Below are 27,655 nucleotides of genomic sequence, written 5' to 3' on the forward strand. Positions count from 1 at the left end.
ACATTGGAAAATGATCACCAATGTGTCCACGATTTCTAGAGCCACTTGAAATGCAGACCATCAGGCCCTGGGGATTTATCAGCCTTCAGTCCCATCAGTCTACCCAATACTATTTCTCGCCTAATGCAAATTTCTTTAAGCTCCCCTGTCTCCATAGATCCTCTGTCCTCAAGTACATCTGAGAGATTGTTTGTGTCTTCCTTAGTGAAGACAGAACCAAAGTACCTGTTCAACTCTTCTGTCATTTCCTTGTTCCCCATAATAATTTCACCTGTTTCTGCCTTCAAGGGACCCACATTTGTCTTTACTAATCTTTTTCTCTTAACATACCTGAAGAAGCTTTTACTATCCTTCTTTAGTATTCTTTATATTCTTGGCCAGCTTACCCTCGTACTTTATCTTTTCATCCCGTATTGCCCTTTTTGTTACCTTCTGTTGTCCTTTGAAAGTTTCCCAATCCTCTGGCTTCCCGCTACTCTTTGTTATGTTATACACCTTTTCTTTTAGTTTAATTCCATCCCTAACTTCCCTTGTCAGCCACGGTTGCCTCTTATTGAGTTAGATGATCAGCCATGATCATATTGAATGGCGGTGCAGGCTCGAAGGGCCGAATGGCTTACTCCTGCACCTATTTTCTATGTTTACTCCCCTTAGAATCTTTCTTCCTCTTTGGAATGAAGTGATCCTGCATCTTCAGCATTATGCCCAGAAATTCCTGCCATTACTGTTCCACCATCATTCCTGCTAGGATCCTTTTCCAGTCGACCTTGGCCAGCTCCTGTCTCATGCCTTCATAGTCTCCTTTGTTCAACTGCAACACTGACACTTCTGATTTAACCTTCTCCCTCTCAAATTGCAGTTTAAAACTTATCATACTAAGGCTGTACTTTCTTGAGTTTACAAGAACAAGAGATTATTTTGTTGAAATATATAATATTCCCTTGTGGCTTGAAAGAGTAGATTCAGATTTGACAATTCCCCTGGCTGGGGTGGATGGACACTGTCTAAAACTAAGGGGTCAGCCATTCAGCGCTCTTCATCCAGAACGTTTGAAACTCTCTACCCAAGAAGGCTGTGGAAGCCCAGTCACCAAGATCATTCAAGTTTAATAGATTTGAATATTAGTGGATCATGGGATATTGCATTAATGCATAAAAGTGAAATTGAAGTAAAATATCAGCTGTTATGTCATTGAATTGCTGAACAGGATGAGTTGGTTTGGTGGGTCCATAAACCTGGTGCACCAACATTGTGATCCAAGTCATTCTTATTTAATTATTTATTTTAGTTATTTCAGTTAAATAATTTTCCTGACCAAAGTGAGAGAATTCAAAATATTACTCCTCCAAAATGCTTCAGTCATTTATTTGGATCCAAATCTAAATCCTGAAATGAAATGTAAATGTTCTAACCTACTTCACCACCCAGTTTGTAACTCTGAGGATATACTTGAAAAAGGGGAAAGTATAATTGTTTTGTGTGGTAACTTTGATTTACAGTGCTTTAAATAGGTCAGTATTTTTTGAGCTGTGATGTGCTTGTATTGAGCTGGGTGTTATTTGACTACTTTGTATTTTTTCTTTAGAGCTATATGGATACTGTAACAGGTATATCACCAATAAGAGATATTGACCGCTTGCTGCAAGATATGGATATTAATCGCCTTCGAGCTGTCGTGTTTAGAGATGTTGTAAGTGTTCCATTTTTGTTTGAATTCTACTTTGCCAATTCATTTTAAGCAATGAATGCAGTAAACCTATTAGAAGATGGCAGCTTGTTTTAATAAATTACCTCACTAATCCATTAAAGGCTAAACCTTGCCTTGGATAGAAAATTGGTTGCCAGACAGGAAACAAAGAGTAGGGATTAACGGGTCCCTTTCAGAATGGCAGGCAGTGACTAGTGGGGTACCTCAAGGCTCGGTACTGGGATTGCAGCTATTTACAATATCCATCAATGATTTAGATGACGGGATTCAAAGTAACATTAGCAAATTTGCAGATGACACAAAGCTTGGTGGTAGTGTAAACCGTGAGGAGGATGCTATGAGAATGCAGGTTGACTTGGACAGGTTGGGTGAGTGGGAAGATGCATGGCAGATGCGGTTTAATGTGGCTAAATGTGAGATTATCCACTTTGGTAGCCAAAACAGGAAGGCAGATTACTATCTAAATGGTGTCAAGTTGGGAAAAGGGGAAGTACAATGGGATCTGGGTTTCCTTGTTCATCAGTCAATGAAAGTAAGCATGCAGATACAGCAGGCAGTGAATAAAGCGAATGGCATGTTGGCCTTTATAACAAGAGGAGTTGAGTATGGGAGCAAAGAGGTCCTTCTGTAGTTGTATAGGGCCCTTGTGAGACCACACCTGGAGTATTGTGTGAAGTTTTGGTCCCCGATTTTGAGGAAGGACATTCTTGCTATTGAGGGAGTGCAGCGTAGGTTCACGAGGTTAATTCTCGGGGTGGCGGGACTGTCATATGCTGAGAGAATGGAGTGGCTGGGCTTGTATACTCTAGAGTTTAGAAGGATGAGAGGCAATCTTATTGAAACTTATAAGATTATTAAGGGTTTGGACACGCTAGAGGTAGGAAACATGTTCCCATTGTTGGGGGAGTCCAGAATCAGGGGCCACAGTTTAAGAATAAGGAGTAAGCCATTTAGAATGGAGACAAGGAAACACTTTTTGTCACAGAGAGTTGTGAGTCTGTGGAATTCTCTGCCTCGGAGGGCGGTGGAGACCGGTTCTCTGGATACTTTCAAGAGAGAGCTGGATAGGGCTCTTAAAAATAGCGGAGTCAGGGGATATGGGGAGAAGGCAGGAATGGGGTACTGATTGGGGATGATCAGCCATGATCACATTGAATGGCGGTGCTGGTTCGAAGGGCCGAATGGCCTACTCCTGCACCTATTTTCTATTGTCTATTGCTTGTAAATGTGATGGGAGACTGCTGTGTTTACCCTCATATATGATCTACCTTGTGCATTGATTAACTTCTTGTGTTATGAGCTTGTCCACACAAATCTCTACATTGTGTCATCAGAAAGATGTCTGAAGGGTTACAATATGCAAAAGGCAGGAGAAACCCAAAGTGAGAAACATGATTAATATAAGTATCTTAGTCATTTCATAACAGCAACATTTTAGGCACTTGGCAGTTGGGTTTCTCTAGCTTTTCTGATATTTAAACACCAATTCAGCAAGACTAGACAATTGTTTTACAGAGGATCTGTGCTCTGTCTGCAATGAACATTGAATCTTCCGATTGCCTATCATTTCAATGTGCATCCCCATTTCCACACCGATCATTGTCCCCTGCCTTCTCCGCTGCCTCAGTAAGACAAAATGCAAACTAGATGAACAACACCTTGTATTTCACTCCAGTAGCTTGCAACCCGATGGTATGACCATTCAATTTTTCAATTACAGATAACCCTGACACAGTGTTAATTTTCCTCTCCAGCTTATTTCTCCCTATGTTCACCATTTCCCTTTGTTCACGTATTCTATTCCAAATCCCTCTCCCACCTGTTTCATTTGTCCACCACCATGCACCTTTCCACTTCAGATTCTTCTCCCTTAGCCTATCCTTCCTATCCCTTTGCCCATCTTTTTCAACTGCCTAATTGTTATTATTTTTGTCATTACCTTCCATCAATTGCCACTGTCTCTGAACACCCCCCTCCTCTCCCATCTGCTTCCATCTGCCCATCATCCCTCTCTTATCTAGTTTTACTTTATCACTTTCAATCATGTCTCTACTCTCCCCCTACCCCATCCAGCTCCATCTGCTCATCATCCCCGACCTTACCTGGTTCTACCTTTCACCTACCAGCCCGACTCAATCTTCCCTTCCGTCACTTCATTGCATTGGATATATTTCCTTTTTTTAAATGTATTTTTATTTTTATTTATTAGAAGTACAGTAAATTACAATAGTACAAGCCAGATATATCTTATTACATTTATTGTACCCCTTCATTTTTAAGCTTTAAGGAAAGATATAGATAAAGAAAATAGAGAAAGTGAGAGAAAGAAAGGTGTGTTCGTGTAAAAAAGTGATCAATGAAAAAAAAAACCTATTGGTTAGAGAAAAGAATTAAGAAATAGACCCTAGAAAAGAAAGGAGGAAAAAGGAAAAAAACAAAAACAAAGCTCTATTATAAAAACCGCGCAAAAGGGATATACCAACTTCATATTTTTCCTCCCCCCTTACCAGATCCTGACACCATTTCTTTTTTGAAGTACTGATGCACCTTATTCTTGTAGTAAGTCGATAAATGCAGACCGGATATATTTCCACTGCACTCTCAGTACCAATGCAAGATCACAGCCAGAAACATCCACATCTCTGCTGCTTGATCTCCCGACCTCCTCCAGCAGTTTGTTTTTCTGCAATAAATTTAAAGTGAATGGGTGGAAAAATTGAAATAGGATTTGATTGAGACGTCCCTCCCACCTCATCTTACTATAGAAATAAGTTAGCTGTGTATGTTTGGGTGTACGTATATGGTTGCGTACAAATAAAGCAACCATATATTGCAATTTCTCTTTCTGTACTTGAATCTTCAAAGATTCCCTCAAGCAGTGAGTGAGTCATTTAGTCAGACTCATTCTGTAGTTCCAGCCACACAATGAAAATGGTATTTATGTTCATATTATAGTTAAATATCCATATGTTCAAAGACGTTTCATTCTGAAGCAGATAGAGAGAAAAGATGAATGAATAAAATTATAGTTATACAGATTCAATTTGAATGATTTAATGGAGGAAAGGATGACAGAAGCTGCGAAGTTTAGGGTAGGAATGGCAGAGTTTGCAATATTGGCAGCTGAAGACAGATGTTTGTCCAAGACGTCTAATGGTTCAGATCTTACTGACAATTCAGAATCACTGGCATTTGGGAATTTAAATAGCAATAGGTCTGAAACTTTCTTGCATGCATTGCCAAGCATGTACAAACAAAGTTACTGAAAGAGACATGAGGCTGCACGTGTCTATGCCATGGCTTGCAGAGGTTTATTTATGTTGTTTAGATCTTGTGCTGAGTTATAGACAGTTCAGATATGGATATAAGACAAAGGCAATGTTATGTGACACTAACTGGTTCATTTTCAAGTTTTAATTAATGTACTTTTTGGGGTTTTTTGTTAACATTTTGAAACAATTTATAAAAGTATTCATTTTGATCTAAAAAAATCAAATATAAACCCCCTTTTAGCTTTGACAGGTGTAATTTAGTGTACAGGAGGATTTGGGCCTGCGATATGGGCATTGTAACGCATGCCAGGTGTGGATGAAAGAGGAGATCACGAGTGACTGGCCTGTGTAACAAATTTTGGATCAATATCTCCTCAGTGGCAGGATGCTGTGCTTTGTTAAATGACGTTCCTGCATCATTAGACATTTGGTGAATTAAGTGTCTTGTTGTTTTTTAATTTATATGATACCATGAGTAATTTCTCTTCTACTTTGTATTGAAGACATTAAGTATTATGAAGCTGTATATGAGTTGTTTTACTTTTCAGGAGGACAGCAAGCAGGCTCAGTTTCTAGCCTTGGCTGTGGTGTACTTCATCTCTGTGTTGATGGTATCAAAATATCGAGAAACCTTGGAACCTCAAAAGGATAGAAAACTGTCTCGTACTCAGTCTGTCAGAAGTACTGAAAATGGAAATGGAGCTACGATTAGCACAGGTTAGATTTGTGAATGCATCTTTTGCCACTTTACTAGCTTCAGAATAATTTCATGCTATTGCTCCTGATTTATGCCATATATCACAATTTGATATTTGGGGTATTCGGGAGACTGCCCATGCTCAGCAATCTTAGTGACAAATTAATCCGTTTTTTCCAGCTCACAGGTGCAGGCAAGTAGATACAAGGATTCACAACTGGTGCAGGCTTTCCCAAAGGGCCTGTACTTTTGCATTGCACTTATTCATTATTGAGAGATCCAGAAATAATAGGACGGAAAGCTTCAGAAGGGATAAGAGATAAAGGTCGGGTAAAATCAGGACCATGAGAGGAGGGGAGGTGAATACCGAATTAAAGGTGTTATATTTAAATGCACGTAGTATAAGGAACAAAGTGGATAAGCTTGTAGCACAGTTAGAAATTGAATGCACGTATATTTGAATACACGTAGTATAAGGGACAAAGTGGATGAGGTAGCACAGTTAGAAATTGGTAGGTATGATGTGGGCATTACAGAGATGTGGCTGCTAGAGGGTCAGAGCTGGGAGCTGAATATTCAAGGTTACACAACATATCGGAAAGACAGACGGGTGAGCAGAGGGGGTGGGGGAGCTCTGCTGATAAGGAATGAAATTTGGTCCTTGGTAAGGGGTAACATAGGATCAGAAGATGTAGAGCCATTGTGGGTAGAGCTGAGAAATTGTAAGGGTGAAAAGACCCTAATGGGAGTTGTGTACAGGCCCCCAAACAGTAGCCAGGATATAGGGTGCATGTTACATCATGAACATACACGATGAAATTGGATGTGGTGGTATTACAGCTGAACAAAAGGGACTACAGAGGCACGAGGGAAGAGCTGCCCAAAGTTGACTGGAAAGGTACCCCAGCAGGAATGACAGTGGAACAGTAATGGCAGGAATTTTTAGGAATAATTCGGAAGATGCGGGAACTTTTCATTCCAAAGAGGAAGAAAGATTCAAGGGGGAGAATGAGATGACCGTGGCTGACAAGGGAAGTCAAGGACAGCATAAAACTAAAAGAGAGGGTAAATTACATTGCAAATATTAGAAGGAAGCCAGAGGATTGGGAGGCTTTTAAAGAATAACAGAAGGTAACTAAAAAGGCAATACGTGGAGAAAAGATGAAATACAAAGGTAAGCTAGTCAATAATATAAAGGAAGATAGCAAGTGTTTCTTCAGATATGTAAAGAATAAGAACGAGGCAAGAGTGGATGTTAGTCCGCGGGAAAACGTTGAAGGAGACGTGATAATGGGAAATAAAGAAATGGCAAAGGAATTGAATAACCTTTTTGCGTCAGCCTTCACAGTGGAAGACACCAGCAACATGTCTGAAATTCAAGAGAGTCGGGGTGGAAGTTAGTGGAGTGGCTATTACTAAGAAGGTGCTTGGGCAGCTGAAAGGAGGTGGATAAGTCACCTGGTCCTGATGGACTGCACCATAAGGTTCTGAAAGAGGTGGCTTTAGAGATTGAGGAGGCATTCATAGTGATATTTCAAGCATCACTTGTGTCAGGTGTAGATGCTGACGATTGAAAAATTGTCAATATTATTCTGGTGTACAAGAAGGGAGTAAAGTAGAATAGTGGAAACTATAAGCTGGTTAATGGTTGGTAAGATTTTAGTCCTTTATAAAGGATGAGGTTATGGATTACTTTGAAGTTCATGATAAAATAAGCTGAAGTCAGCATAGTTTTGTGAAGGGGAGATCTTGCCTGATGAATCTGCAGGAATTCTTTGAACAAGTAAATAGCAGGGCAGACATAGGAGATTCAGTGGATGTTGTTTACCTAGATTTTCAGAAAGCCTTTGATAAGGTGCCACACGTGAGCCTGCTAAGGAAGATTAATTGCCACAGAAGGGGCCAAGTCAATGGATATTTATAAGGCAGAGATAGATAGATTCTTGTTTAGTACGGGTGTCGGGGTTTATGGGGAGAAGGGAGAAGAATGGGGAGAGATAGATCAGCCATGATTGAATGGCGGAGCAGGTGATGGACCGAATGCTCCTATCACGTATGAGATAATTCGGGCATGAACCAGCTAGAAGTACCCCATAGTGTTTCACTGGCCCCTGTTAAGTGCGAGTTGGAATGAGTGTGAAAGTTAGGTTATCTGACACATTTCAGTTACCGCGAGTAATTTGAGTAGTTAGATAGGGAAATACTTGTTAACTCTTTCCCCCTTTTCACATTGCTGCAACTTTAGGCCTTCCCTAACTAATTTCTCTTGTGGACAGTGGACAAGAGCAAATGAACCCTTTCCATTTGATAAGTTTTATTCTAATAAATATATCATACACATCCAGATATATTTTAATTTATTGCTGAATTCAAAAAAAGTTGTATTTGAAAGGTAAAATTGTCGGGACACATTTAAATAAGATTTTAAATTAAAGAAAATTCTTAACAAATCTGTATTCTAAATGTTTTATATGCAAAGTCCATTCCATTGAGATGTTACTTAGTCCTAAAACTGATGGGATCAGTCCTTGAATGCTCAGGTATGCAGCCAACATCCTATGCATAATTCAACTAAAGCCAAATGAAATTCTTTCTTAAGATTGTAATCAAAATGGTGTTATCAGTTGAACGGTTCAGAGGGAAAGTGGTACTAGCTTAGATGTGCATCTTGGAAGAGCCTATTTCCATGCTATGAGTATGTAGCTTTGAGAAGAATGCAAGTATTAATTGAAATATAATCCTGCTTTGCACTGACAAAGATTTTGGTAGGAGAATGAAACATTGATTTTAATTTACTTGGATGGGTAAGGAATGCTGGAGCCCCATTGTGAGCAATGGACCAAGCATGCTTGGAGCTTCCAGTGTTCCATTTGTCAACAAGACAAATATGCCATTTACCAGTGGAACCAGAGAGCATATTTGGTTCCATATAAAAACAATAGATGCTCTCTTTCTAATGTATAAATGGATATTTGATGCTTGGGAAGCAATTAATGGTGAATTATGCAGAAGTACTTGGCTATAATTGGTTGAGGGAACTGGAGAAATGGGAATTAGGAATGGTTGTATGGGAGATAATGTGCTTGATAATTTTGGCTAAAAATATGTTGTGTGGGGGGGGGTGGGGGGGGGGGGGGTAAGTTTTAAGCTTACTGGGAAAATTCACTGGTGGCTGTTTTCTTCTGCTTTGTTATGGTGTTGGGGGGACTAGTAATGCACATTACCCTCTACGTAGTGAAAGTTGCAGTGTATTACCAGTGATATCATCAGGCAACGACAGTTGACCCTCAATTTGGTCCTGCGCAGTTGGCAATTGTTTTGTCCAGTGCATGTTACTCACCTGTGAATATTACTGCACAGGAAATACATTTAGTCATTTAACTATTCTCTACACTGCCTATCAATGGGGCTGTCAGTGTACCTGGATACATTCCAGACCATATTGCAAATATCAGCCATTTTAAGTTTAACTTTTGAAATTGATTTTTCTTCAGATACAAAAGATTCATCGGGTTTGGCTGTACCAGCGGCAAATGATGATGCATCAAAGACATCAATTCGAAGAGATTCTGGTATTGGAGAAGAACAGGTGTCAAGTACGGTTGCCGACTTAGGAGCTAGTAAGCCTGAGATTGTCAGCACTGGTCCAGATGCAATGAGTGAACTTCTGTCAACTCTCTCTTCAGAGGTTAAAAAGTCACAAGAAAGTATAGATGAAAACGGATGTAATTCTGAAAATAAAACCACAGCTTCTATATCATCTGGAGCCCACGGGAAAAATGTCAATGTGAAGGAAATCCTGAGAAGTCTGGTGAATACACCAACCGATGCACTTGAAGTAGATATGGCGCTGATTGGCCCATCCTTTTTGGGAATTATTGGAGATGCAGCAAGAGAGCAATCTGTACAATTCCGTTCATTTGACAGGTAAATAAGGTTATCACACTTTCAAACATTTTCATTTGCTTTCAAATTGAAGACTATTGCATTTAATTCGTAAGTTTTTTTTTAAAGTTTCATTTCTCATGAATAGCAAAACATCTCCGGGAATCTTAACTTGGCAAAGTTGTTACATTGTTGTAGTATAGATTGTTGTCTTTTAATGGTGTAATGCATTTCAAAAGTTTTTACAATATTCTTCATATTGGGTCGACTGCAAGAATTGTGCAACAAGAAATCTACATGGAATAAATTAGGTAGAAATTAGAGCATTAAAATACTTTAACAAAGTCCTCTGCTATTTAATTCCTGTAAAAGCAATTGTTAACCAAAATCGCTCGGATCACCATTTCATTTTGCTTTGGTCCCACCAACACATTTAAACACTTGCTCACCCCTTTCTCATATCAGTGTACGCATACCTGCTTCATGTACATGCAGTTAGGGAAGAGTCAGAATTTGGAGAATCGGAACAGCTCAAAGTGCTGTTCAAGTAATAGAAGGTTTAAAATCTAAATTCTCATCGTCTCTTGTTACCACAGCCAGGATACTATATAGCATGCAAAAAATATTTTTAAATAATTCATATTGCTAACAGAACGCTAAAACTGTTAAGCATACCCAGTTTTCATGTTTCGTAAGACTTAAGATTAATTAAACTTTGGCCTGAGTGTTAGGTGGAAATAGGGAATTATAATTAGATCTGTCATGTTTTTATTGGCAGTTGGAGCAGGCTTGTGGGGCTGAGTTACATATTCCTTCTCCAAATCCATGTATTTGAATCTTTGTTTATCAGTAAACTTTGGCAATTTTAAATGGATGTCTCAAATGAAGAAAATGGGGTACTTGGAATAATTAATCTTGGAAAGAATGAAGAGTTGTTCAGTTATGTGAGAATAAATAAGGAAACGCACTTTAGATGGTGGTAGAGCCAGAAACTATATATAAAAGCAGTAGAGTTGGAATCAGATGTTAATTGGCAAAAAAATTGTGAGTTTTCTGCAGCATTTTGTTTTTCAGTGTTCCTGCAATGTTCCTTGGTGTACTTTACATCTTCACAATAGTCTGTAAAATATGTGATCGGGAATGTAATCGGGTAATACAACAGTAACTTTTAAAAGTGAACATGCAAAAGAAAATGTATAGTACATTGTGGAATTCAAACAAAAAAATGGTATTTCACAATTATACATGCAGATAATTGTTGTATAAAACACGTTATTGAAAAATGATATCTGAAACTTCTTAAATTTGCCTTCATTCACCATATACTCCACAAATGAATTTTAGAAGGCAAATTAATGATGATATTAGGGCCAATGAGGTTAATAGTGTGTTGCAACCTTTGCCTTCCCTGACTACCGTGCCAGTGACAATTTATGGTGAGCTAACAACATATGTGAATTGCCACAAATTACTCAATGATTCCAGTAATGGGAGATTACTATTAATCTTCTTCAGTGAAAATATGCTTGAGAAACAAATGCTGAAGAAAAATAGGACTGCAATGTAATGGCCTAAAAAACCTATTACTGGAGTAACTTGTGTTTCCTCTGGCTTTCCACTGAAAGCATTTAGTGATTAAGTGATTTACTTTTTCCATGCTGCAAAATCAGCAGGCTAATTAAACTGATTTTTTTAAACTGATTTGTGCCTGGGAGCTTATCAGTATATTTAGTTACGTGCTATACCTTTCATCGTATGTGGATCTACTAATTGGTAATTTCGGGTAGCCCTTGCTTTCTCCCGCCTTCCCCTCCCCTTCTCAGTTCTCCCACAGCCTACTGTCTCCGCCTCTTCCTTCCCCCCCCCCCCCCATATCAGTCTGATGAAGGGTCTCGACCGGAAACGTTGCCTATTCCTTCGCTCCATAGATGCTGCCTCACCCGTTGAGTTTTTCCAGCATTTTTGTCTCCCTTCGATTTTTCCAGCATCTGCAGTTCTTTCTTAAACAATAGACATCTTGATGTAACAGACGGACTAAAATAATACATTTGAACCTGAGTTCAAAGCATCTTATTTGTATTGTGCTCCAAAGGCAACAAGATCTTTACCTTTTTCTATATGTATCTTCATGTTAAACTTTAACTAATGTTATAATTCAGTGTTTAAAATTAATTGGTCATGTGTGTAGTTTTTGGTCTATGTTTCATGATACCTTTCATTGTTTTAACTCCCAGTTCCACTTCCACTTGTAATACGAAAATAAATTGAGCTGAAGGTCGTGGAAAATATTTCAACCCAAGGACTTGCCATTTCATACCCTTTTCCTAAACAATAGTTATTTTTCATTCTGTTATTCATAACATGATAGCCAATAACACTTCTAAAATGGCAAGTTTGATGCTAAATGTACTGAGATTAAAATGAAATAACAAAGCGCTGATGGGAAATATTTGAAACTAAATAAAGTAAACAATGATTCATTCGAGGTAGTGCTGGCATTGGCTGATTCGTTTTACAACATACAGATCAATACCAGAAGTCTATTAGTACACTGGCATCAAGAAAGATTCCTTATTTTGTGCCTATTTCCCAACTTGCTCTCACTTTCATATTATCCATCTTCAACTACCCTTCTTTTTCTTGACTTTTCTATCTCAATTTCAGGTGATGCGGTAGTGCTCAATTTCCATTTCAAACCCACAGATCTCACAGCAATCTTGACTATGCCCCGCACACCCTGCCTCCTGCATGGATTCTATTACATTCTCCCAATTTTTTCACTTCTATCATATCTGTTTTGATAATGACTCTTTCCATGCCAGTTATTTGGAGTTGTTTTCCTTTTTTGGTATCTCTGTGAAGTATCCATCTTCTGCAACATAGGCATCTTATTTTCTACTTTTCCTAGCACTGATGGGTGATCATTGACCCGAAACATTGACTTTTTATTTCTTTCACCTTATCTGCTGAGGATTTTCTGTAGTTTCACATAAGATTTCCAGCATCAGGATTTTTTTAACTCCAGATTTCCAGCAATACATGTTTGTGGCAAATCGCACCTTGTTGCATTGAAGCAACTATTCTACATTAGTTTAAGGCACAAAGAAGGAAATTGGCACAACCATGAATATCATGAGAAATTTGTAGATGAGTATTTTAAATTTTAGGTAAAAGGCGCATAAATTTTAAGAGAAAAGAAGTAAGCCCAAGGATGGGATGCAAGAGATAACCAAACAATTCATAAAGGAGGGAAAAGCAGAATATGAGTATTAGCGAGTTAGGGGTGAGGCACATAAAAACAGACTGTGAACAGGAAAAGACGCAGAGGAATTAAACAAATAATATGTGTACTTTTTCATGGAAGACTGCACAAGTAACTTACTAAAATTACTGAAGGACCATTTGCACTCAGTATAAATTAGGGGAAAAAAGAAATAAATATTAGCAAAGAAATACTATGAGAATTTAATTAGCTTAAAATCAGAAATAAAGTAAGGATTTACACCCAGTTTTGAGTGAAATAGACATGGAGATAATGTAATAGATGCTCTGATTATCATCACCGCCAATTCACTAAAGTTCTGAAAAGGTTTCTGCAGGTTAGAGGGCAACAAATGTGGCCCCACTAACTAAGAAAGAAGCAAGAGGGAAGACATGAAATGAATGACCTGAAAATAAATAAATAAATGGCTGCTGTAAATCTGCACTAGAAACAATATGCTGGAAATCTGAAACAGAAAATGCTGGAAATTTACAGCAGGAAAGGCAGTGGAAAGTAACATAATCAACATTTAAGGTTGACAACCTACTACTGAAGAAGGGTTCTGATCCGAAACCTTACCTACATCTTTTCTCCAGAGATGCTGCCTGACCCGCTGAGATACTCCAGCATTTTTTTTGTCTATCTTCGATATAAAAAAGCATCTGTAGTTCCTTCCTACACAAGATGGGTAACAAGTTATTTTAAGTTGCAGTGAGGAAGGGCAAGAGATGAATAGAACAATGGGAATATCTGATAGGAGGAGGACAGAGCTATTGTCTTTGTACAATTGGTTTGTAGACTACCCAGTTAGAAGTTGAGGTTTTGTTCCTCTAGTTTGCATTGGGCCTCACCCTGGCCGTAGAGAAGGTCAAGGATGGACAGGTCGGTGTTGGAATGGGAAGGTGAGTTGAAATGGCATGCGACCGGGAGCTTGGGATGAACATTGTGGTTACAGGGCAGTGACTCTGCGCCACTATGGACAGAGCACAGTTGCTCTGCAATTCCAAGCTATCTGTTGCATGCCATCTCAACTCCAGTTCCATTCCCACATAATCCATCTGTTTCGGCCAATTCCCACTCCTAGGGTGACGCAAAACAGAGAACAACACCTCATATTCTCCTTGGATAGTCTACAACACAATGCTAACTCTTACCGTCTGCAGCTTTCCCATGCCCCATCGAGCCCACCATCACCAATTTTTATATCGCTCCCCCTCCATCCAACTACTACCCACATATTTCACCCACTAGAATCCCTCCCCCACCTGATTCCATCTGCCCGTCATCTTTCCATTCATGGTTTCCATTATTCCTTAGTAATCAAATTCCTGCTTTGATATCCTTTGTGTCTTTATGACGTTCCAGCAGCTATCTCAGCTTTTACCCTGCACCCAGTTCCACCTATCATTCACCAGTCTCTGTCTTCCAACCCCTCCCCCTCCCCTCCTCCTGGGTCCATGTGCCCACCATCTTTCTTCCCGCTTAGGTTCATCTATCACCAACCAGCCAATATCTTACCCCACCCCTTCTTCTCATTATGCTGGGTATCGTCCCTATCCGCCCTCAGTCCTGATGCAGAGTCTTGACGTGTAACACCAACTACTTTCCCCCCACAAATGCTGCTTGTGGGGGGAAAGTCCAGCCGTTTATTTTTTTTCCTTGAAATTATAGACTCTGCAATCTCTTGTGTCTTCATAGTATTGTATGTGTGCAAGCACCTGATGATCTATTACCCAACATTTTGCTTATTATGACATGAAGATAAGCAAACTACCAACTTTACAATAAATACCATCGCACAGATGTAGTCCCAAATAGACATACAGGAATTAGCATGAACTAAATGAGACTGTCATGTTGCTATGGCGGGGAAAACTGATATTCTTTATTTCTATTCTTGGATGAAATATTAGATAAGGGAAACCACCAGTTCCTGGTTGAGATAAATTTGTTCGATGTCTTGCTAAAATGAGTTGGCTGTCAAATTGAAAGTGGATGATTTCCAAGCATACACTGTACTTGCTTGGAACAAGCATTCAACATCTTGCACAGTCACATCAATTGACAATTTAAAAAAATGCTTTATTTAAAAAAACTACAGCCAAAAGCAGCTGTGCTCTCATGATTCCACAACAAGGCGATAAACTGCTTGCAATCTGGGCTTATGTATCTGAGTTTTCCTCCAGTTCCCGGCTTCTGGAATCTATTCAGAGCCAGATAGGTTTCCCAAGGTCCTAATCAATAAGATACATTGATTCATCTGGAAACTGCAACTCATTAGTATTATGCAGACAGGTCCAAGGTGCAATTACCAAATAAGCCTCAGTCTTCAGCGGTGCCTTCCAGGGTCTATTTATCGCCAGCTTCCCAGCATTATTTACATATCTCTTAGCTATATGATTTAAAGACCCTCTAAAATAGTTATCCATCTAAATCCACATTCCCCATATCCAAAGCTTGAAAAGCAAGAGAACTGAAGGTGCTGGAAATTTGAAATAAAAATAAAACTGCTGGAAATATTCAAGTGATCAGCAGCATCTGTAGTGAGCAAAAATGGAGTCAGCCTTTCACCTTGGACAAGTTTGTGACACAGCAGGCACTGCTCCCTTGGTGTTCCTGCGACCCAGGTTCAAATAAGTAGCTTTCTGTGTGCTGTGAACCTGTGACTCTGAATTTTCCTCAGGTTTCTCCCACATTCCAACCATAAGTTGGTTGGTGACAGGTTAACTGATTATTGTAGACAAAAAAAACCTTACGTGCGAGTGGGTGGCAGGGGAATAAGTAATATTGAGCAGTGGGGGATTCCAGATTTTCCATTATTAGCTGGGATATTTTTTTGTGGTATCCATTTGAGGGCGTGACATTTTTACTATATATCCAAGAGAGTTTTTTGAGCCAGTATGTTAATAAATAGACTTGAGACAGGGCAGCACTGGACCTGCTCTAAGGGATTGTAGCAGCAACGTGACAGTACTTTGAAAATGATGAACACAACTTTGCCTGTTTCAAGGCAGAAAGGAATAATGACGGTCCAGAAATAAAGTCCAGAATTTGGGGCAGAGCAATTTAAATATCATAAGACAGGATTTGGCCAAAGTAGACTGCGTGCAGCTACTTGTTAGGTTTCCATCCAACAGGTATGAGCCTTTCAAATGGCTTATATCACTGGAATTTAGAATGGGCATATATATATTCACTGGAATTTAGAAGGATGAGGGGATCTAATAGAAACATATCAAATTATTAAGGGATTGGGCAGGCTAGATGTAGGAAAAATGTTCCCCATGTTGGGGGAGTCCAGAACCAGGGGTCACGATTTAAGAATAAGGGGTAGGCCATATAGGACTGTGAAGAGGTAAAACCTTTTCACCCAGAGAGTTGTGCATCTGTGGAATTCTCTGCCACAGAAGGCAGTGGAGGCCAATTCACTGGATGTATTCAAGAGAGTTGGATATAGCTCTTAGGCAGGGCTGCCAACTCTCACGCTTTGAGCGTGAGAATCACGCCCTCAAGCAAACTCTCACGCCCTCACGCTGATCAGAAATTTCTCACGCTCTGTGGCGAGAAATTCTGTGATCAACGAAAATTTCAAAACTCGGATAAACTGCATGGTCCGCGGGTGTTGGAGAGCCGGGGCTGAGGGAGGGATGGGAGCAGAACCAGCGGCGGGAACAGATGCGGGGAGCCGAGACTGGCGAGTGTTTGCCGGGCAGTCGAGTGTTTGCGGGGCTGACGAGTCGCTTGCTGCAGCTCTGGCCATGGAGCACTCCGGACAGTGCAAGTCCCAGGCCGTCGGGGGCGTCGGAGGCGTTGCGCCGCTGCCGCGTGAGTCTCTGTGCTGAAGGGACAGACTCTCAAAGGGAGGTGGAGAGAGAGAGAGAGAGAGAGGGGAAGGAGACAGGGAGACAGTGGGGAGAGAGAGAGGGGGGTGAGAGGAGAGAGGGGAGAGACAGAGGGGGAGTGAATGGAGAGAGTGAGAGAAGAGTGGGGAGAGGGGAGAGAGGTAGGAGAGAGAGGGGAGAGTGAGGTGGGAGAGGGGGGAAGAGAGAGGGGTGAGAGGGAAGAGACAGAGGGAAGAGACGGAGAGGGTGGGAGAGGGGGAAGAGAGGGGGTGGTAAAAGAGAGGGGGAAGTGGGAGAGAGGGGGAAAGAGAGAAACGGGGGAAAGAGAGAGAGAGATGGGGGGGCAAAGAGAAAGGAGATAGAGACAGAGGAGAAAGAGAGGGAGAGAGAGCCAGGGGGAGGGGGAGGTGAGAGGGAGAAATGGGGGAGAGAGAGAGGAGAGGAAGAGAGAGAGAGGTGAGAGGAGAGACAGAGAGAGGGGGAGAGTGAGGTGGGAGGGAGAGAGGGGAAGGGAGAGAGGGGTAGAGAGACGGGAAGAGAGACGGGGGGAGAGGAGAGGCAGAGAAGGAGAGAGAGGGGTAATAGAGTGGGAGGGGAGAGATAGAGGGGGAGATAGAGGGGGGTTGAGAGGAGAGAGAGCGGAAGAGAGGCGGAAGAGAGGGGGGAGAGAGAGTCTCTGTGCCAAATTTGCCCAGATGACCGGCATGGATCAGGCTGCGGCTCGGTGCATCCTGGAGGACAACCAGTGGCTGCAGGAAGTAAGTACCAAGCACTGGGTAGAAACGGTGGAAGACAGTGGGCTTCAAATTGGGGTGGTTGGTGAAAGCATCCTGCTTGCCTGCTAGATTTTCACTTACTGTAACTGCAGGAAAAATGTTCCCGATGTTGGGGGCGTTCAGAACCATGGGTCACAGTTTAAAAATAATGGGGCGGGGCAGTTAGGACTGAGATGAGAACAAACTTTCTTCACGCAGAGAGTTTTGAATCTGTGGAATTCTCTGCCACAGAAGGCAGTGCAGGCCAATTCACTGGATGTTTTCAAGATAGAGTTACATTTAGTTCTTGGGGCTAACGACATCAAGGGATATGGGGAAAAAACAGGAAAGAGGTACTGATTTTAGATGAATAGCCATGATCATATTGAATGGCAGTGCTGGCTCGAAGGGCCGATGGTGAAGGTGAAACCCATTCTCGAGCGGCAGCATTTTGAGACAGTAATCCATGCCTTTATTACATCTAGGCTGGATTACTGTAACGCTCTCTATTTTGGAGTTGCTCATTCTTCACTGGCTCGTCTCCAGTTGGTTCAGAATGCTGCTGCTCGCCTTTTAACTGGAACTCGAAAGAGGGAGCACATAACACCAGCTCTGGCCTCCCTCCACTGGCTCCCGGTGCTCTCTCGAGTTCATTTTAAAATTCTGTTATTTGTTTCTAAATCTCTGAATGAGCTCGCACCGCCTTACCTCTCTGAGCTGCTCCACCCATACGCTCCTGCCCGGTCCCTCAGGTCAGCTGATCAGCTGCTCCTGGAGGTACCGAGGTCTAAGCGGAAGCTCAGAGGGGATAGAGCCTTCTCTGTTGCTGCTCCGGCACTCTGGAACGCTCTGCCGTTGCACGTCAGACAGGCCCCCTCACTGTCTATCTTCAAATCCAGTATTAAAACACATTTATACTCCCTGGCTTTTGACCATGCATGAGACTTTGCTCCTGCTTGTAGTGTTTTTTAATATTTCTTTATTCTGAATATCTTTACTTACTCCATCTTTTAACTGTTATTATTGGTGTGTATTAACTTTTTTGTCAATGATTAGTGATGTACAGCACTTTGTTGCAACTATGTTTGTTTTTAAAGTGCTCTATAAATAAAATTATTATTATTATTATTATTATTATTCCTGCACCTACTGTCTATGTTTCTATGCTTGAGTATATGGCAATAAAGCTCGATCACTTGATTTTGAAGCATTCATGCATGGTGGAGGTATAATGTAGTCATAGAGTGATACAGTGTGAAAACAGGCCCTTCGGCGCAACTTGCCCACACCCACCAACATGTCCCAGCTACGCTACCTGCTTTTGGTCCATACCTCCAAACCTGTCCTATCCATGTATCAGTCTAACGTTTTCTTAAATGTTGGGATGGTCCCTGCCTCAACTACCTCCTCTGGCAGCTTGTTCCATACACCCATCACCCTTTGTGTGGATAAAGTTACCCCTTAAAAAGTTACCTCTTAAAAATACTTCATACAAAAAACATTGAAATCATACTTCTACAGTGCACTAAAACATAATTTTAATACATCAAATTTCAAAAAGTTCCTACCCTGGGAGGGGGGACACCCTTTTTCCACACTCTCTCCCCACTCAGTTGCTCCACACCGGGTACCCCCAAGGCCAGTGATCAGTGATCGTACAGCCTCCCCCTTTCAAAAACGCTCCAATCCAATTTAAAGCATATAAATTGCATTCAAGTGTAAATTAAAAGACTCGCTACACTATGCACCATATTGCACAATTTCAAGCTGATAAATGCAAACGCTCTGTACCAATGGGAGGGGGACACCCTCCTCCCAACCCCCCTCCTCCCAACCCCCCCCCCCCACCCCCACCCCCACCCCCCCTTCCCCCCGGTCGCTATGCTCCCTCGGGCTTGGTCTCTCACAATTTCTCACTCCCAACTCTCACCCAATGTTGGCAGCCCTGTCTTAGGGCTAACGGAATCAAAGGATATGGGGAGAAAGCAGGAACAGGGTACTGATTCTGGATGATCAGTCATGAATCAGCCTGGCTCGAAGGGCCAAATGGCCTACTCCTACACCTGTTTTCTATGTTTCTATAAAATGATGAGATTTCAAGACCACCATGTAACCATGAGGGTAAAGGGCAATGACAGCATTTTCAGGAAATCCTGGACTTCAGTGAATGTCCATGGTTGGAGAAAGAAGAAAAATGGAAGCATATGATTTGTATAGAGAATAGAAAACATGGCAAGACCTTCAGAGAATAGAAAGTGAAAAGAGAAATTAGGAAGGCAAAGAGGGGACATGAAATATCACTGGCAGATATGAATCAAAACAGTTTTTGAGGGCAAAAACTCTCTCTCCCCCCCTCTCTCTCCCCCCTCTTTCCTTTCTCTCTTTTGTCTTGGTGGCTATGTTATTTTAGTGTCATACTAAGCGATGTAGATCTAAAATAATGAATGCCAAAGTATTGTGTATGATGAAAGATTAAAATAAACTGGGAATATCTGGTAGGGGTGGGTCAGCCAACATCTGTGGAAAGAAGAGAAAGGATTTTGTTTGGATAATTTTCATAATTTTTCCTTGTATTTTCACCCACCTGTGCTATTTTACTTTTGATACCTCAAAATAGTTCAAGTTCCTGATGACAATCATGCAAAATCCCTTTGCAGTGGAATCGCCTGCAACGACTTATTATCAAAGATCAAAAATGAACAATGAGGGATGATTATTGGAAAGTTTCTGTTTTTTCTGGAAGCACTCCCCAGCTTGAATCAGTAGATGGGTGTTGGTAGAGGAAACCAATAGATTAATTGAAGCAAATGAAGCATTGTTCCTGCTTCTCTAAAACCAGTTCAAGAAGGAACTGCAGATGCTGGAAAATCGAAGGTAGACAAAATTGCTGGAGAAACTCAGCGGGTACGGCAGCATCTATGGAGCGAAGGAAATAGGCAACGTTTTGGGCCGAAACCCTTCTTCAGACCTTCTCTAAAACCAGTAGTTGGTGTAAAGTGAACAGGGAAGGTAAAGAATAGATATATATTCTTTACTTGAGAAGGTTTTGTGCAAATTTGACACAATACAATAGTGTACATGAATCAGGGAAATGTTAATCTCTGGCATTACAGGACTGAAGGATATTTTAAACAATGTATTATAATGGTGATCAACTACTGTTGGAAAATGTTGTCCATGTACCTTGGCAATTATTTAGATGGTTTAAAATCTTAATTTTTTAAAGGATAAATGAAGAAATTGCGAACTGATGGTAAGGTTTTTTAATGCGTAATGTGAATTTCAAGCCATTTTCTATGTTCATGTGTTGGTAATGTGAATGGAAGGTTTTGAATCTGGTTTAAATTTAATTCATTATGTCAGACCAGCATTATTATTTGGCAAGTCAGCAAGTTAATATCTCTCTGGAAAAGACACCTAGTTAAATGCAGACTTCTTTCAGTAGCCAGGCAGTGTAGTATCTATGGGAATTTCAAGACATCTCTCTGATCCTATATTTATCTAAGGAATGCAATGTCAGAAATCTGAACTCTCCTCATATCTTAAGGATTATCAACCTCTACTGCCAGCCATAGCTGGAAAACATACAGTAACAGCTTAGTGAGTGCTGTCTGCTGAGTGTCCTATTTTCTTTTAAAGAAGGTGCATCTTGGTTCAATTCAGTATCAAGACTTTGTTATCTGATGTGGAGATTCACATCATTGGTGATTAGTTTCTGGGAATGTGTAGTTATCTTGATGGAGACTTGTATCTTCTCTTGTTTTTGAATCAAAGTTGTACTTGTTCTCTGTTTTATCCATCTTCTTGATCAACCCAGATGCATAAACCTAAATTACACGTCAGTGGATTGTACTACATTCTGTATTATGATTGGTTGTGTAGATTAGGGTTACCTCTAAACCCACAACAATGCTAACAGAAAATTATTCCTTGAATCAGTGTAACACTTAAATGTAAAATTTCGCTAGAAGTTGTTCATTGATTTCACTAGACTGGTCTGATTCAGCTCCCCAGTACTACTAATAAATGAGCAAATAGATAAATTCCTAACCGTTCACATATATTTTTACCATATACAATAATATACATATTGTTGCTCGCAGGCAAGTAATCATTTAAGACATTTGGAAAAGAGAAAGGATTATGGCATGTATTTCAGGAAGTTAAGTACCTGGATTAAAGATGCTTTTGGTAGGATTTGTCCATTGTTTGCCCTTGTAATATTGTATTTCAATTAGGTAGTAATATGTCTGACAAATTTATATTTTTTTCTTTTTATGAGACCTATTTTTATAAAAAGCAATGAAACAACCTGTTTCCTGCATTTTCGATGCAGCATGTGGTAGAGAGACAATCATGATAGACTGTCTACCCCATTTGTCATTATGCCAGACCAGGAGTCTGACTGAAGGGAGGCTGGCCAGATGATGATTTAAGGAGAGACAGTTATAATCATTTTGGAATAAAAATATTTTCAGAAGAGATGGGTGGAAAATTATTTCATTTTAAAGGCTTTGCAGCTAATGAGGCTTTATTAATGGTGTTTATTTATTTCAAATTAATTCAGAAATTGTTAAATAATATTTTTTGTTGCACCTTTTTTGACACACAACTATGATAGCTACTGGAGTATATAAACTGAAATCTTAAGAGCTCAAAATTTGTCTACATTGCCTTAGATTACAGTGTTTCATCTTATCTATAACTGATAAGATTCTCACTGGAAATGCCTTGTTTTTGAAGTACATTGTGTAACTCGCCTTTTGGTTGAGAGTGTTTCTGGAAATTATGCAGTTAGAAAGGCTCATGATTCCTCTTCCCCTCTCATTCCCCAAAGTCGATGCTTATTGTGTACAGCAAACCAACTATGTGTATCTTTGAATTCCCAATGCTTGCTAGGAGCATGTCAGTTTATGCATTATTTTCCTTCTGATTGTTAAAAAAAACGTTTTACGCAGTTTCTGAAAAATGAAGGAAGGTTAATATCATTACATGGAACACTAATGCTTCCAAATCCCTCAAATATGAAAATGGCAACATTAAAGAGTAAAAATGGCTCCTGAAAGATTAGATTTTTGTTGTCGTGCATTTAAAGTTTGGAGTATTGCTGATAAATTTCTCAATATCTTTCCAACTGATATTGTTAGAAATTTTATAATATGATCTTACAAGTTTATTTTGTGAAAGACAACCAAAACAAATTATGGTTAAGAAAAGCAAGATATTATGACATTTTAGTAAGCATCAGCCTTAACTTGATAATATCATAAATTGCCCAAAAAACATTGTCTGGATGATTTAGCGAGTTGTTAACTTTCAGGGTATCTTTTCAAGCCTGCACTCTATTCTGCCAGAATGAATATTACAGTGAGATTATTCAATTTTATATTTGTGGAAGTTGAAACTGCATTCATCAACTGATTCAAATACAGTCTAGACTTGCATATAATGGTTGATTAACAATGAGCATATGTGAGTCGAACGAGTATTTGGGTTGGTAGCTGGATTTCTGTGTTTTAGTAAACTTGGTTTAAAACGTTGGCCTTGATTTTCTTCAAAATTGTTTAAAAACCTAGAACACAGTGGCAGGGTCTTTCCTCTTAAATGTGCTATTTTTTTATTCCCCCATCTTGGTACCAGCAAACAAATCATGGTATTTTAAGGATGAATTTGCATTCAGCAGATTTAAAGTATCTGTGAATCTTTTGTCATTGTCTCATCCTCAGCACATTATCTACCAACTTGGCATCAGTCAATGTGCAGCTCTGCCCTGCCACTAGCTCTCATGACCTACCCAATGTTGTTCTCTGATTCTGCAACAATCAGCGTTGAAGTTTTCCCACCAAATATTGGGAGGATTGCACCCAGTTTCAAAGCATACAAATACATTATATTCCATTTATTAACTTAAATACCATGAAACAAACTATTGAAGTGAACCTCTGAACATAGATAATTGTGCATTTTAATGTATCTTATTCTGTACGCCACATATTGGTACCAATTTCTATCCTGAATGTAATTGCAAGGCTAGAGTGATTGGATAGTTCTAGTTGTTTATTTAGGATAATATAAAATCCCAGGTAGTAATTGTTTTTTATTATCTTGAAACACCTGACATTCTTTAGAAATGAATTGTCATTGGATGACTTTCTGGTGTGCCGTTTTGTTTTCCGAAAATGTTTTCAAATTATAGTGAAATATTCATTTGAGATTTACCAATGCAGATCTTTTTCTGAGGAGACTAGAGGGCATAGTGTTAAAGTGAGAGGGACAAAATTTAAAGGGGATATGCAGGATTTTTTTTTTACATGAAGTGGTGGGTATCTAGAACACAATACCAGTGATGGTGTTGGAGACCGATACGATAGTGATATTTAGATAGACATATAGATACGCAGGGATTGCAGGGATATGGATCACGTGCAGGCTGAGGAGATTAGTTTATGCTGACATCATGTTCAGCACAGACATTGGGGGCCAAAGGACTGTTCCTTTGCTGTACTGTTCTATGTTCTATAATTAGATCCTCGTCGTGGCTGTTCTCTCAAGAAATGGTGGAATCTGAAAATATTGGAAAAAAACATTTGGATCTCTAATGATTAGCCATGATTTCAGTTTGTTGCCTTCAGAATTAACGCAGATTGACCTCTACTTCTAGAACATTGCATTGATTGTATTTCAATTTTTGATATTTGAAATTTAATGAAGTCTTTGAGGTTAACGTGAAAACATACCCCACCGCATAAGTGAAGGTGAAAGCTATTTTGTGTATGGTTACAGCACACCACAAAGTAACTGGTCAAATGTTATGAAGCAAATTATTTATCTTTTGACTTCAGTTGTGAATAACATTTGATGTTGGAGACCAATATACATGAATTTTCATTTATTTGTGAAAAATAATTTCACAGATTGCCAATGTTATACATACATGGTTTTAACATGCACATTAAAGCAATTAAACAGGAGGTCATATTTGAATAGTATGTTTGCACTCTGCTTGAACACTGTATTCTTTGTATGCAGAGCAGGCATGAAACATAGAAACATAGAAAATAGGTGCAGGAGTAGGCCATTCGGCCCTTCGAGCCTGCACCGCCATTCAATATGATCATGGCTGATCATCCAACTCAGCTGGCAAATTGATATTTTAATGCTTTCAGGGTTCTGTGTAAAACATTTCAGAACTTCAGATATAAATTGTATGTAATTTAAGCAACTTTATTGTACTTGTGTGCATTTATTTGGATGTTTTTCTGTGTTCAAAAAACTGCAAATGTTAAATTATGAGTCAAATTATTTCTAATTCATCAGTTCTTAATCTCTTTTTTTTGTTAGGAGCGTTGTGGTAGCTCCAAAAAAACATCAGATTGCTGTTGGAAGTGAAACCGTTGCTCCTGCTACTACAGATGCTGTTAGTGTGGTTTCTACAACCGAATCTGCAGAGGACGGCGCTGTTGAATCAACTGGTAATTCTCTGATATTTTTTCCAATAAGAGAGAGTGCATAGATCAATGAAATGTGCAAATGATATGAATTTTAAAATTTGTGATGCATTTGCAGGAGCCATCATTAGATTAGAAATATTGTTTCTAAGATTATGTCCTTACTAAATAACTGATTGTTTGGGATTTTGCCTTAGAAACAATTTTTCTGTTTTGGTGAAGACAGTATTTTCTGAGAATGAAAATTATTTGGTTTTCATTCTTGAATTTCTGAAACTAACATTACATTAATGAGCCAAATGTTACCGCTAAATGCTGTCAGTTGCATGATGAACTGCCAACACTTGAATTTAATTGCTACATCTTGGTGAGTTTATTTTTCTAATATCCCTTAGCTGCTTGTCTTTATTAGTATTAAGAAGGTGTTAAACGTAAAGGCTTATTGTTAATAAATAACCTATTTGGGACTTTGGCACGTGTTCATCCAAATGTACATGTCCTCAACTTGCCGACAGATTGGAGGAGGAAGGAGATAAGCTACATTATTATGTATTTGGGGTAGTGGGCTGGATCTTGCTTGATCCAACTTATGCTGCACATTTGTCTCTTGCAAGATGCTTGCAGTCACTTGTCCCTTTTGCTGGCGCAGTTCCCCATGTCCTGCTTGCACTATCAGAAGGCCCCTTCCACTATTTCTAAATGCCTCTGTTAATCAAAGGTGTTGAATAATACCAGTTGATAATCATTTGTGTAAATTGGTCTAATTAATAAAGTTAATTAAAATAAAATACAGAAAACCACATACCTTGTCAATGAAATAGGGCAACCCCTTTCAAATGAATGGATTCATATGTTGATGCGATAACTATGACGGGGTAAAATAGGGGAAAGGAAAGGTGAGTCCTGGTCTTTGCACAGTACATTATAGAACACTCTTGGATATGCTGAAGAGTTCAGGGACAAGATGGGGGGGTCGGATGAGCTTCCACTGTGAATGTGTGATTGCCTGGGCAGTGCTGACATGCAATCTACAGCTTTCTAGTTTATTTAAGGTGATTTTTTAAATTTTATATTTCCAGTAATTTAGTGGGTTGGCACAGTAGATTTGCTGCCTTACAGTACCAGAGACCCGGGTTCAATGCTGACTATTGGTGCTGTGTGTGGAGTTTGTACATTCTCCTTGTGACCGTGTGGGTTTTCTACGGGTGCTCTGGTTTCCTCCCACACTCCAAAGACGTACAGGTTTGTTTGTTAATTGGCTTTGGTAAATTGTCCCTCGTGTGTAGGATAGTGATAGTGTACAGGGTGATCAGCGATCTAATAAAGTTATTCGCAACACTGGTTGTTCTTGATTGGTGTATGGGATGTTTGGTCTTGATAATCTTGACTGGGTAATTGTGGGAAATGGAGATAGCAAATTATGAGTTTAGGTGGCAGGCCTGGATGGGTACACCAGTTGTAATTTTGAGGTAAGTTGCCTCCTCCAATAAATGAGCCTTTTACAATATTGCAGTGGGCAGGTGCTATAGACCCGCACGGGAAGGTAGACGCTCCCGCCCCCACGAGTCTCGGGCAGATGGGGCTCGTCAGCCTGGGAAGGCAGTCCATCAAGGAGAGGGAAAACTCATATTTAAAACCTCCACTGCCTTGTGGCCATATCCAGTCATGGAAAAGGCTCCAGGAATAAACCTCAAGAAAATCCGGAGTCGGAGCCCCCTAAGGCAGTTCGTCTTTGTCTATAACCTCGCTCTGGCAGCTCCTGCGACGGCGCTGGTGCCAAACTGTAACGGCCCTGCTGTTCCTTTGGATCGATCAGCGACGTGGAGAGGGTGGACGTGCTGCATGGGCAACAGCCTGTCCTCCATATGACATCGCCCAGGCTTGCATCCGACTAGGATGCATCACCTATGGTCAGTCATGACCGAGAGGGGGCTACTACAATATTGTAATATGTGTTCTATAGTTTAATAATTTTCCCTTTAGATATTTATTGAAACCCTAGCATTACAATCAAATTACTGTGTGGGTATTTATGGCCTAAAATTTGGATGGATAATAAATGGATGATGGCATTTGATTTTAAAATGTTGATTTTAAGTCTGCTTGAATTATCTTCAATAAAATTGATGATTCCTTGGTACAATCTGACGTAGTTTTAAACGCTGAACTGCATTGATTGTTTCTTAAATGAACTCCTACATAGAAATGAAACTAGAACTATACATTGTTTTCAGTTAATTTTTTTTGCAACATTGCTCGAATTTAAGAGGCTGAATTTGTATAATTTAAATCTTTAATATTATTTATGTATACCATTTTATTAAAAAAACATTTGATATTAAAGAGAAAGAATAATATTACACTTTAAAATCAGATAAATAAAAAAAATCTACTTTTGTAAACTATAGTGGAGCCAACACTATATCAGGCTGTGATGACTTTATGTAAACAGTAGACTTTCTTCAGGATACTAGATACATGATCTATTTGCATTTTCTTTCAAGTCTCCATGAGGGCCTGTTAAACTGTCATTCAATGGGAGCCAGTTTATCAGTAAGAGATTAAAGTGGATAAGTGAAATAGGTTGTATATTTTTGGTAGGGGTTATGCATCTGGCACTGCAACATGCCAGGTTTTCCTGATTTTTGTCAGTCAAAATTTTTTTGAACTCTTGTATACATATCTTGATTAAAAATATTGGGAGCATTAGATTTTATTGTATGTAGTAGTTTGGCACATTAAAATTGGATTGCTTAATTGTTATAAAGTTTTCCTCGTAAAAGTTA

General features: G+C 39.7%; 1 protein-coding gene across 1 annotated transcript in view; it reads left to right on the forward strand.

The window, feature by feature from the left end:
* The window catches only part of lrba (LPS responsive beige-like anchor protein), a 672,999-nt gene that overhangs the window by 138,830 nt on the left and 506,514 nt on the right, over positions 1 to 27,655 (forward strand). Inside the window, exons 27-30 of the mRNA XM_033017677.1 lie at positions 1,586 to 1,690; positions 5,529 to 5,697; positions 9,172 to 9,604; positions 24,763 to 24,893. Of these exons, the coding sequence (XP_032873568.1) occupies positions 1,586 to 1,690; positions 5,529 to 5,697; positions 9,172 to 9,604; positions 24,763 to 24,893 (838 nt within the window). The remainder of the gene's footprint in view (positions 1 to 1,585; positions 1,691 to 5,528; positions 5,698 to 9,171; positions 9,605 to 24,762; positions 24,894 to 27,655) is intronic.

Source organism: Amblyraja radiata, chromosome 1, assembly GCF_010909765.2.
Source record: "Amblyraja radiata isolate CabotCenter1 chromosome 1, sAmbRad1.1.pri, whole genome shotgun sequence".
Taxonomy (NCBI): domain Eukaryota; kingdom Metazoa; phylum Chordata; class Chondrichthyes; order Rajiformes; family Rajidae; genus Amblyraja; species Amblyraja radiata.